The sequence below is a fragment of the Barbus barbus genome, assembly GCF_936440315.1.
Source record: "Barbus barbus genome assembly, chromosome: 38".
Taxonomy (NCBI): Eukaryota; Metazoa; Chordata; class Actinopteri; order Cypriniformes; family Cyprinidae; genus Barbus; species Barbus barbus.
The window spans coordinates 3,075,232-3,088,562 of record NC_136716.1 but is presented as its reverse complement, the minus strand read 5'-3'; the positions used below and the strand labels follow the sequence as shown (position 1 = coordinate 3,088,562).

At 39.1% G+C, this 13,331-nt stretch overlaps 1 protein-coding gene across 6 annotated transcripts in view; it reads left to right on the top strand.

Annotated features, from left to right (window-relative positions):
• Positions 1-13,331, top strand: part of LOC306857654 (shisa family member 6) — a gene marked incomplete at both ends in the record, with an annotated part of 57,269 nt that overhangs the window by 41,469 nt on the left and 2,469 nt on the right. For 3 of the 6 annotated variants that reach the window (XM_079397687.1, XM_079397686.1, XM_079397684.1), the window contains 3 exons: positions 5,681-5,743; positions 10,005-10,025; positions 10,661-10,813. In XM_079397687.1, coding sequence (XP_079253813.1) covers positions 5,681-5,743; positions 10,005-10,025; positions 10,661-10,813 — 237 coding nt within the window. The remainder of the gene's footprint in view (positions 1-5,680; positions 5,744-10,004; positions 10,026-10,660; positions 10,814-13,331) is intronic. The other 3 variants (XM_079397688.1, XM_079397685.1, XM_079397689.1) reach the window with 1 other exon arrangement.

Genomic DNA, 13,331 nt, shown 5'->3' with positions numbered 1-13,331 from the left:
GTATGTGCAAGCTGAAGGGTCTTTTTATGTGTTTGTAAATGTCTTCTTTTTGTTGTTTTTCTCATGAGTTAAACTGTCATTTATGAGAAGTAAATGAATAAAAAGAAAATAAAACATTGGAAATTGTCTGCAGGTACGTTCAGTGCTTTGATGTCCTGTTTAGTATGGAGCGAACGTGTCTGGGTCAATGTCCATGAAATTGCTGAAATGTCTGTGATATTGCTAAATGATCCAGCGCAGAGGTTTCCGTCTTATCCTGAGAGAGAAGCTGTATAGTGACTCAATCAGTATGTGTTTGTCAGTGCAGCACAGCTTTAAAAGCAAATACACAAGCTTTATTTACCCATCAACCTTCTGCTTCAAGAGCCAAAGGTTACTGTGTCTCCAAATCCACAAGTTAATGATAAGAAAACTCTCTAGTAAAGAGGATACAATGCAAACAATGATTTCCTTGCGCAGTATTTTTGTCTTGTTTTCCAGTACAATTCTTAAATCGAGATACATTTACTTGAGTAACAAAACGACTTAAGATATTTGGTCTTGTTTGCTGAAAAATGTATCAAAATGTATCAAGGTTTTGCAGTAGCGTGTTTACCAACCATGCAAAGCACGCAATTACGTGGGGCAATTAAGATCTTGAAATCAGCGTGCTTTCTGATCCTGCATAGACAGCAATGCAACTACCACATTCAAGGCCCAGAAAGGTAAGGACATTGTTAAAATAGTCCCTGTGACATCAGTGGTTCAACTATAATTTTATGAAGCTACGAGAGTACTTTTTGTGTGCAAAGAAAGCCAAAATAGCGACTTTATTCAGTAATTTCTTCTCTTCCGTATCAGTCTTCAACGCGCATTCAGCGAGTGCCACGACGCATGCATGTGATGCTGCTGATGACGTAGAACCTGAATGAGCTGCGCCTTGTTTGCAAGCAGAGAATTGTGCACAATACTGTCGTGTACGTGCAGCGGAATCTGACACGGAAGAGAAGAAATGGTTGTTATTCTTTTTGTTTTCTTTGTGCACAAAAAGTATTCTCGTAGCTTCGTGAGATTAAGATTGAACCACTGATATCACATGGACTATTTTAACGATGTCCTTACTACCTTTCTGGGCATTGGATTGTTTCAGTTGCTTTCCTGTCTATGCAGGGTCAGAAAGCTCTCGGATTTCATAAAAATATCTTAATTTGTGTCCTGAAGATGAACGAAGCTCTTACGGATTTGGAACAATATGAGGGCGAATAATTAATGAATCAATCATTTTTGGGTGAACTATCCCCTTAAGAATATTTAGATATTTGTACTGAAAAACAAGACAAAAACACTAAGGAAGAACAGTGTGTGGACTGTTATTAGATGTCATACGGTGCTCACAGAGAACTCGATTGCAGCTCAGTTACAGCATTATTTATTGCAGGATGGGTCAAACTGTGCACTTCAGTGGGGAATTGCATTTTCATACATGTAGGACTACCATGGCATTTCACAATTAAATGTTAACCGTTTTTGTCAGTGGTTAAATGCCAAGTCCCAGTGGCTGTCCTGCTCCACTTTTGTCAAAAACACAGGAGAAGGGCAAGCAAATTGGTTTCAAACTGTCAGCGAGGACCATCGGGCTGGACCTCGTCCCCCACAAGACTATATCATTAGAGCCCTGTTTCTAAAGCAGTGTCATAGCTGTGCATTTTGAACAGGTGCATAAACACGACCAACTTCTGGAAGGAAATGTGATGTTCTCGTACTCGCCCTCCCTCCCACTCATGTCTCAATCCCTTCCGGCCCCTCATTAGTCTGAGCAGCATCACCTCTGGAGAGTGGCAGGCTCGAGTGGGTTTTCAAGACTATACGCCGCTCTCATCAGGTTTTTATCAGGGACGATTGGGTTTCCTGTTATACGAAGCCAGATATTTTAACAAAGGAACTCAGACTAGCAGATGTATTTGGCTGTGCTATAAGATGTGCTTGGCATACCGAAAGCTTACTGACCTAAGATTTTGGCAGGATGTATTCATCAAGGAGGCAAAAGCGTGTTGTTAATTCTCGTCAACACAGGGCTGGACCGGATGAGACAGAAGGGAATGAGCACTAGAGGCTACACAGCTGTTCATGCAAATGTTTTCGCATGACCTTGTTTACTTGCTACTTCTTGTTTTGTTTTTTGCAGTAAATTTTTTATTTGATTTGAACTTAATTTCCACAATCAGAGGAAATGTTAATCATGCCGTCATCATAAATTAACTTTTAACTTGTTTTTTTATTCCAGGGATTGTTTAATATCACGTCTCACAAGATGTATTATATTACTGCTGTAATTGTTCCAGTGATTAAGACAGCTTATTGTGAGATTTCTTATAAAGCACGCCAACCTCTTGTGAGCTCCTTTTGTGCTAATCCTGGACTATCCGATGATAGTGTAAAATGAAACACACCCACAAAGATCTCATGTAAATGCGATGACAAACAGCAACCCCTTCTGATGATGTCGATGCATTTCATTCTCTGGAGGAAAAGCAAGAGAAATGTCAAATGACTGAATCATTGCTTGGCCATCTGGACATTACTATTCAAACTGGAACGAGAGTGTTGTTGTCAGGTTATATTAGATGTGAAACAGGAGTATGTGCAAAGTGACAATTCATCAGCTGTAGGCTCTGGCGTCGCTACTGTTGCGCTTTCAAAAGGCCAAATCAACAACATTTGTGGCATCTGATTCATACAAAGTAAATTTCATTGCAAACCGGGGCGGATATTAAAAATGATACACAGCTCATGACTTCTAAAAGCGACCACACTGCTGTTAATGTCAGCGAGTCGCTCCAAACAGCTCAAGATAACAATAATTCTCCAAGCGTTCTCTGAAATCATCAGCTTTTAAAAGGTAGTAAGTGTTCTTTTATGCTGTCATAAACTAGGCAAAACAAACATTACAACCTGCTGTCTGCTTTAGAAACAAAACTCGGCAGAAGTACTGGAATAAAAGATACCGTTTCACCTAATTGAGTTTGATATCAGACCTCAGACAGCATTGCGCAGCCTCTCCTTGAGCTGGAGTGAAACTCTTCATTAACCTTGTGATGCATTACGAGCAGTCAGCTCGAGCCCCTTCTTGTTGACTAAATGACCTGAGAGACTCAGGCCGAGCGAGCCTAAATTGGCACGTATGCTGAGAGAGAGAGAGAGAGAGAGACTGGAGAGAGCGCAGACCTCCGGCCCGTAGCCAGACTTCAACTAACCGCCTTCTCAAAAGCAACTAATTGGTCCCCAGATTAAAGCAGGATCGTTGAACTGGACAATGCTTCTTATTAATTAGAACTCAAGACTGAGCTTTGAGCTCTAGCTTTTTATCAGTGCTGCTGTGAATGTAGTGGACCTGAGATGTTTTGGGACGTGTGTGCGTCCTAAGCACTCCTTAACTTTTATTTGTCAGTTTTAATAAGTTGCTGTAGACAGTGCAGAGAAGACTTTCAGACTAATTCAGTAGTTCTCATCTCAGACCCTGCTTCTTTTTATTACGATTTCTGCTGCTGGAAAGGAAAAGGAAACACATTCAACATAAAACAATGAAATCATGATTTTAGCTCACTTTGATTCCCTTTTGACATGTATTATTCCAGAAACAAGATTTTCAGCCAAGTTCCATAAAAGTCCTGCATGGGGGTCAATAAACAAGTGCACTACAGTTCAGAAGTTTGGGGTCAGTAAGATATATACAGTAGGCTATATATAAATTTTAATACCTCTATTCAGCATGGATTCGTTAAATTGATCAAAAGTGACATTTACAGTATAATGTTACAAAATTTCAGTTTGAAATAAATGCTGTTCTTTGAACTTTCTATTCATCAAAGTATCCTGATGAATAAAATGTGTCACAAATATTAGGAAGAACAACTGTTTTCAAAATAATAATCAGAAATGATTCTTGAGCAGCAAATCAGCATATTAGAATGATTTCTGAAGGATCATGTGACACTGAAGATTCAGTACTTTTTACTATATATTCACATAGAAAACAGCTTTTAAATTTTAAATTTTAATAATATTTCACAATATTACTGTATTTGTTTAGTAAATAAATGCTGCCTTTGTGAGCAAAAGAGAGTTCCTTCAAAGAAAGTTAACTTATTGAACTCAAATTTTTTATTGATATTATAAAAGTTTCTTTGAGAATATAAAATATTTTCTACACATAAAATGTTTTTATCCAAATGTGCTTTTTAAATATTTTTAATAAATATCATTGTAAAGTATATCTGGATGTCCCAAAGTAGGATGGTTGAGAGTCTGGGTCGCCTGAGAAGGTTAAAGAACCCTGTTATAGACAAACTATTGTACTAAATCTATATTGTATATACAGTAAACACACTACAGGAAACCATATAGCTACTGGGCAAAAACATACCCAAGTCATTGAATAACTGCAACGATTGACTCCATTCTATCGAAACAGGGGTCTTCGCTCATCTGAACTCCATGACAGATGTAAATGGATGTTAAACTATAGTCACTCTAATTCATTTTTAAACAGGCACAACAGCAGATATCCAGACGAGCATGACGCTGTGCTCCCTCTAGTATTCATCCATTTATCACGGGCGCTTCATGAGCCCATCTTTGCCAGCTCAGAATAGCTGCCATTCATCACCTCTCAGCACACCGTGGTCCTTACGCGCGGATGCTGCGGTCCATCTCAGCCCATCACAGAGCCTTCTTGCCAACCGCATCAGCCACCTGCCGCGCTAAACACACGCACACAGACTTTGTGACAGATGACAGAGCAACTTTAGTCCTGTAATACAGCTCCTGAAAGCAGGCAAAATAGAAATGTCAACTGGTAAAGCAGCCTCAACACTTTTCAATGATGTGCCGATGATGATGAACTCTGAACTAATGCACATCGTCATATGCAGCGCGTCCATTAGTGCTGAAACTTATAACTGCAACCGCCAATTTAGTAAATGACACGTTTAGCTTTTCTGCAGCTGTTGGTGAGTGAAAGAGCAATTGCATCGCTGAGATTATGGCCATCATTCAATAACTGTTCATGCATGAGCGATTAACAAAAGTGGTCATTCTGCCAAGTGCCAATTTGAAAATATACAGTTCCCTGTCAATGGATAACACATAATTAGTATTTTCAAGTATCAGTGATTTTGTGTAAACATTGTGTAATTGAGTTCAATTTATATTTTAGAGTGATAACAGTAAGCATTTGACTTTTATTAACTAATTAAATAAAAAACATTTAATAGCTGGACCACTAGTGTTGATTGTTGCTGATGCTTTTTTTTGTCATATGCTTTATGTGCACTATATAGCCAAATGTATGTGGACAGTTTTGCCTATTTTAAGCACACACATGCTTAAGCAGATTTTTCAATTTGAGCTTGATAAAGGTTTAATGATTTTAATGCGTAAAGGGTCCACTCAGCAAACTAGGATCCACTCCCTATTTAAAGCCTGGGGTGTGGGAATCAAACCTGAAACAAGCCCATATTGCTGGTCCACATGCTACATTTGGCCACGTAGTGCATGTTGCAATGCTTATCTAGCTATTAATGTGCTTCCCTTTTTGCTAAAGGTAATTTTTCCTATTGGAGCGATCGCGCTCTGGATTACAATCGATCATGCTTGCCTTTACTTTGCAACCAAATCAGACTTGTCATTGCTTTTTCTGCAGGAGCCCATCAACATAATTACAACCATCTTGGTCTCAGTAGCCCAACTCGAACACCTAAAAATGGTAAGAACCACATTCCTCATTTAACAGCACTATTTCACGGATGTTGAGTGCTTTTCACTGATTATTTGTGTCCGCATGCCTACAAGATCAGCTGGTTCTTTGAACAGATCAATGGCGTTGTCGATTTTCATCATCATCACTACCATGAAACAAACCGAGGATCTTGATTTGAGTCAATGGTCTGGAGAAGACGCAATTTAAAGCCAGACATGCAGTGAATAACTGCCAGAGATGGCAAAAGTACACACATCCTTCACTCAAGTAGAAGTATAGATACTCGTGTTTAAAAATACTCTGGTAAAAGTAGAAGAACTGACTACACTTTTTTACTCAAGTTAAAGTAAAGAAGGGCTCTGACATGTACTTAAGTAAAAAGTACCCCTTACTACTACCTGTTTTAGTGTCACGCTGGTAACTGGACCTCACGTTATATTGACACATTAATATAAAATAACTTACATTTAATATTTTGTTAGCTAATGAACGTATCATGACTGAACAACCGCCATGTAGAACAGGGCAGGACTGGGACAAAATTTCAGGCAAGGAAATCTCACACTCATCCAGGCCATCCCATACACCCACAACCAATTCTGAAACCACTGATAACCCTTTTCCTTTTAACCCTTTTGTATGGCCATCACATTAATTAAAGGTTCTCTATTGAACTGCACCTTCACTTGCATTTTCAGTCTTTTCATTTTCCATTATATCTATCTACATCTCACTTTGTGTGCATTTACTTATTTCACTAATCTTCCTGTACCTGTCACTCTTCCCATCAGCCATCTACTGTTATGAACAAAACTGTCTCCACCTTGTTGCAAAACAACCACCTCATTGTATTCTAACTTTATTTTAGTTCAATTTAAAGTATCACATTATGACCGTGTTGTTGTTCTATCTTATAGTGACTTATACTATAGTTTTAACGAAACTATACTCTTTAAATTGCCTAAATGTCAAAATTAGAACATTAATAATTACATCATGACAATATCTTTAAAGAAAAATCCTAATACTGTATATGTTATTGCAATATCACGAGTCATATTTTTCTCTTATCAAAATTATGGTTCATTATAGAAGTTTTTTTTTTTTTTTTGATTGATTACAATCAGTTTTAATTTACAACCATAGTTTCACTACACATGTCATGGTTAGACTATAGTTAGTGTAGCAAAACCATGGTTATTGTTGTTACCATGGTTTAACTAGTAGCCACGGTTATTGTTGTTACCATGGTTTAACTAGTAGCCATGGTTTTTGTTGTTACCATGGTTTAACTAGTAGCCATGGTTATTGTTGTTACCATGGTTTAACTAGTAGCCATGGTTTTTGTTGTTACCATGGTTTAACTAGTAGCCATGGTTATTGTTGTTACCATGGTTTAACTAGTAGCCATGGTTTTTGTTGTTACCATGGTTTAACTAGTAACCACGGTTATTGTTGTTACCATGGTTTAACTAGTAGCCATGGTTTTTGTTGTTACCATGGTTTAACTAGTAGCCATGGTTATTGTTGTTACCATGGTTTAACTAGTAGCCATGGTTTTTGTTGTTACCATGGTTTAACTAGTAGCCATGGTTTTTGTTGTTACCATGGTTTAACTAGTAGCCATGGTTATTGGTTTGAATTTTTGTAAGGGTTGTGTTGTTATCTGCCCTCTAAACCTATTATAAAACGATATTTTATAACATCTGTCTGCTAAATTACTACTGTAACTTTACAGTAGATAATAATTATGTCCTTAATCATACAGTATTTTGAGTGATGATAGTAATTTAGTTTAGTTTATATTAGACTATTAGTAATGATCTGGCTGCTACAGCTAAGAGTTGCGAGCAGTTTAATTCTTAACCAAGTAAACAAACACAAAACTACAGCCTATTTACAAATGAAACTGACCTGCACTTGAAGTCATGAACAGCTCTCTGATCCACTCCATTCTCGAGTCTCTTGCATTTATTACTCCGATAGAAACCGATAGAAACTTTTTGGCGAAGACGTGGAGCGCGCACGAGCCGAATCGCGTTCCCAGTCAAGACTAACCGATTCATAATGTATTATAGATTTGTTATCGAATGTTGATCCACCAAAACTAAAGTAACGAGTCTGGTTTGAAAATGTAAGAAGTAGAAAGTACAGATTTGTGTAAAAATGTAGGGAGTAAAAGTAAAATGTAGTCAGAAAAATAAATAGTGACGTAAAGTACAGATACCAGAAAAATCAACTTTAGTATTTGTACTTCGTTACTTCCCATCTCTGATTACTGCGCTTTCCTGAGCCTCTCTGACATGTCGAAGCTTAGTCACACCTGGAGCCTCACGTTATATTTTTGTGACCTGAAATGAGACTTATATAGCACTCTGTGCTCAATTCTTCAAAGCGCTATGCCTCCTGCGTTCAGAGGACAGCATCCGTTCAAACTCATGCCTCAAAACTATCATCATCTATCTCCAGAATGTATTATTGAAGGCATGAGAGCAGGGCTCGGGCTGTTGTTAAATCTTCCAGCTGATGTTGCTGTATTGTGAGGCTGGAAAGCTTCTCACTAGTGAGCAGAAACGCTCAGCCTGTTAGCGCTGATTAAATCCCTGCTGTTGGTGAAGCACTCAAGTCTGGCTTGGGTTGGTGGAGGATGGGAGTCTAAAGATGGATTGCTTTCCCACACAACAAGCTTCAAATGCTCCCCAATGGATCCCTGTTTTTATGACAAAGCCGGTTATTGCATTCACACCCAGCAGCTAATTCACTGTACGAAAAGAGATACTCTTCCCATATTGCTGTGATTTATAATGACTTATGCTTATATTACGCCTGCAGCTCAGCCTGCAGTCGGCTTTTGTCAAACCTTTTAGTGTCCAAGCAGAGATCAGTCTCTTAAGAGCCTGTACATTATTTACAATTTGTCTTGCAACATATGCTATTAAAAATAAATAATATTTCATGAAATAACAGTACCTGAATATGGAACCATCTATCTGCAAAACCATCTGTGAAACAGAAAATCAATTACGCTAAGGCCCAGACAATGAACTCTTAATAATCAAGCCTCTGTTGTATAGTATCATTACATATAGTTCAATAACAATACACTACAGTTTAAAAGTGTTTTTTTTAGTGTTAGTATTTTTGTTCATCACGCATGCAATCAAATGATCAATGTTACAGTAGATTTCTATTTTACTTAAATGCTGTTCTTTTGAACATTCTTTTCATCAAAGAATGATGAAAAATAAAATGTATCACGGTTTCTACAAAAATATTGGGCAGCACAATTATTGATAATATAATATCATAATTGATAATAATCAGAAATATTTATTAAGCAGCAAATCAGCATATTAGACTGATTCCTGAAGGATCATGTGACACTGAAGACTGGAGTAAAGATGCTGAAAATTCAGCTGTAATCACAGCAATAAGTTACATTTTAACATACAGTTTATTCACTTAGAAAACAGTTATTTTAAATGATAATACTATATCACAGTATTAATGTTTTTATTGTATTTTGATCAAATACATTTAGCCTTGGAAGAGACTTCTTTCAAAAACATAAACGTATACACACACACACTTCCTAAATATACAGTGCTCTCTGACCAATTTGGAAACGTAGGGTTTTGGACAATACATAAAGCCTTTTAATTTTGTGATGACGTTGCATTGCAGGACAATCTGAACTCTGAACATCTATTTAATTACACAACAAATAATGATTTTATAACAGAAAAAAAGAGGTGGTTTGCTGGTCTTAGCAGCTAAACACCACAATATTATATACTGGTAGCCACTGGTACCAGTATATACTGGTAGCCACTGTTACTACCAGTATATCATAAAAAAAGAAAATAATTTTTCTTGGTTTTCAGTGGTAATTGCCCAAAAGCCCACTCTTGATCCAAGAGAGTTTCTGGTGGACAGAACGACGTCTGTATGTAGAAAATGAAGTCAGTTTAGCTGTGAACAGCAGTACAGCACACGTCTCCACCATCCACATCACGTGTTCTCGTAGTTTGTCTGGTTTCACCACACTGTTTTGCTGTGAGACCCGTCACATTGTGTGGACACTGCTCTCTACAGCTGGTGCAAATAGTCACTCTAACAAAAAGCCCAATTCAAACTGCCATTTCACAATGCTTCATCATTACAAGAGCACTAGAAAACCAAGCAGCCCGTCCCCAACTCTATTTCATCTGCTCTCTCCACATAGTGCTGTTATTGAACTGCGTTCTTTTTCCCTTGAATTGACCAGCTCACAGATCTCTAAGGCATGGTAAGTTATCTTCAACATCATTGATTCTCAATCTTTCCTCTTTCCTCCTCCTCCTCCTCCTCCTCCCTCCAATGAAGATGAATGTTTTCCACTTCACACACCACAAACAGCTGAACCCCATGGCATGAACTGAGCGAGTGCAAAGTGCTGTTGTGTAAACATTGCTCGTCCTTCGTATCTCCCCCACCCGTCCCGTCCACCCACAGTGCGAGCGTCCCGCCTGCTCCCTGGAGTGTTGTCGCCTCCTGGCCCGTTCTGCTGCGCTAGTTGCTGCCCTATTTTTAACCACGGCTTGATCCTCAGCCTGCCCAGACTCAGACTGGCGTGACGGGCACATAGGGGCCGCCGCACACATCACATCACATCAGTCACCCAAACCGCTCCTCCGTTATCAATGAGACGGCCGATCGAATGCCATTGGTCACTGTGGCACTGCGACTCTGGTCTTTTTATACCCCCCTAAACCCAGTACAGACGTTCCCCTTCATCCCTCCTCACAGTAATGTCTTCCAACATGTCAAATGTGTGCTGAAAACCTAAAAACAGAGCTTCCGTTTGACAATGGAGATGTTTGCATTTGTGATTTTGACTTTGCCCAGCTAAAGATTGGATGGTTTGTTTTGTCTTGCCCGCAGAGAGCACCCGGATGAACAGTATCCTCACCTCACAGACCGAGCCATACGATCTGTCCTTCTCGCGCTCCTTCCAGAGCCTCTCCCACCTCCCCCCGTCCTACGAATCTGCCGTGAAAGCTGACCTCAACAAATACTCCTCGCTCAAGAGACTAAGTATGTCCTCAGCTCTGCTAAGCATGATCTTTCTTTAGGGGTCTCGGGGCCGGTGACGCAGCGCAGAAACGGGATCTCATGTACACGTGATTACTGACAGTTTAGCCTTAGCAAATATTGTTCTATTTGTTTTATTTTTAGCTAAACTTTAAAATAAGGGTTCGTTGGTTAACATTAGTCACATAGAAAGATAAAGTCCCAGTTGTGAGACATACAGTCACAATTATGAGAAACTTGTGAGATTTAGAGTTGGCATTACAAAAAGTGCTGACGTAAGATACCCAGAAATACTTTTATATTCATGTTCTATATTTCATTAGTTAAGAATATTATGAAATAAGGTCTCAATTAAAGTAATGAGAAAAGTTGCAAATGTGAGATACAGAGCATTTATTAATTTTAGGTTCATGTTCATTTCTACACACAGTATGCTAATGTATCATGAACTAATAATAGTCATAAAAAGTATATAATTTAGCATTAATCTAGATCGTGAATCCTGAATACATTGTTAATTCAATGATTACACCTTCTGAATTTTATAAATCTAGAAAAATCCACAGAAAATATGATGTGTAATAACTGAATTGAAGAACGAGGCTCCTTCAGATCCCAGGAAGCAGTCGGACTGTCAAAAGCTGCTCCTGCGGCGTCTTCGCCACTCCATCACGTCAATCAACGATTCTTATTTTCTGTCCGCTGTGAAAGCTAATCAGCAATCAACATTCGAGCGTGATGCATTGTTTGCCGCGATTGTGACGCCAGTGTAAACGCATTCATGCAGCTGTCTTTGTAAACACACTGTATATTTGGTTCTATATGCGGAGTAAAATCTGTAAGTGTGAAGTAACGGTGGCTGCAGGGGCGTCTCGTAGGCCAGCGCTCGTGGCTCACCACCGGGATCAGAGCCTTCATTTTATCTCATCAGAACTGTTTGTATGCTTCCTCAACAGGCGGCCATTACCCATTACCACGGATTCGATCTGAATCTGATATCACTGAGTAAAGCTTTCTCGTGGCCTTAGCCCTATCATATTGATTCAGTTAGTGGCAGGTTCTTTTGCTGTGTAATAAGGTCTCAGCTTATTATATTCCCTAAGTGAAGAGTAAATTCCCCTGAGGCTTGTGTAATTGCATAAAGAACGCCCCAGATCACTCCTGGCCCTGAACCCAGCCGAGGCCGGGAAAATTGACAGCCCAACTCATCTGCAATTCTTCCGCGTCCGCCGAGTCTCCACCAGTGAAAACATGCAATCATACACTAAACTATTCATGGCAGGAGACCCTCCTTAAAACTGTCCTGCGGCAGCGCCTCCACCGAATCTCAGATATGCCTCTGAAGCAAGTTATTTGTTGTGGGGTGTAGCCGAAAGGCTTAGCTGTTTCTTTTGGAGCTTTGGCGGTGTTTTGCGCTGACAGATCGTGTTGGATGCAGCCAACAGGCAAGAGCTGAGTGCTGTGCCGTTTCCGTGCGGTAGAGTCCTGTTAATAATAACATCTCCAGCATCCTCCTCCTTCTCCTGATGTTTATTTTGCTAATATCCACAAACCTTCAAAAGGAGGCTCCTTTATGAAGAAAGATTAATTTAATCTGTAATCACCATAAACAGATTATGTGCCATTAATTTCCCCATATAACACAGTGTTCGTCCTTTCACAGAGCGTGAGATAAATGGTGTTATTTAGCTCTTTTATCTCATAACAAACTGAATCTAATCCCCTTAAGAGACGCTGTTTCAGATGTCCCACAAAAATGACTGCCACTACCTCCGGCTGTGAATTACTGTGCAGTTTTTTTTTTTATTTTTGTTTTTTTCCCCCACAAAACTTTCATCACAGTTATTCGATTAATTCTCACTTATATAAAGATTTGTGGCTGTAATTTTGTTTGATACACTGCTTTATTGCATTCACTTCTATATTACTGGGCTCTAAATGTGTGGAGAAATCTATCAAGTGTAAGTGAAATCTCGAGGACATCAGCTACCCCAGAATGTATTCATTACACCTCCGAGCAGAGGATAATTTCATTATTTCCAGTTCCAATCACGCAGTTCATTACAGTACCGGCTGGCTGACCGGACTGTCCTGAACGTATTTGTGTCCTGAAGCTCTCAAGCTGTGATCAATCTTGTAGACAAAAGCAAGTCCCTTTGATTTAAAGTATCTTATTACTTGACTGTGATTGGTCAGTTTAAATGGTGTGTGGAACCATTTTACATCTGTAATCTGATGCAGTCCCAAGCAAAAAAGATCCGATATTCACTTTATTTCAATAGTCCACTTCAGACATTCTACTAACTATATGTAGCTTCGCAATAACATGTTACCTAATGCCGAGTTCACACTGCATGATTTTCAAAGTCTTCAGATCACCGTTGTTTTTAAACTGCACGGCTGTCTGGATTAGCATTCAGTTACGCAGGATCCGTTGATCTCTCCCGACAAGATTATGTCCATCAAGCGCTCCGGGTTCCACAGCGACAGGAGGTTACACACTGCATGACTTTACAATAAA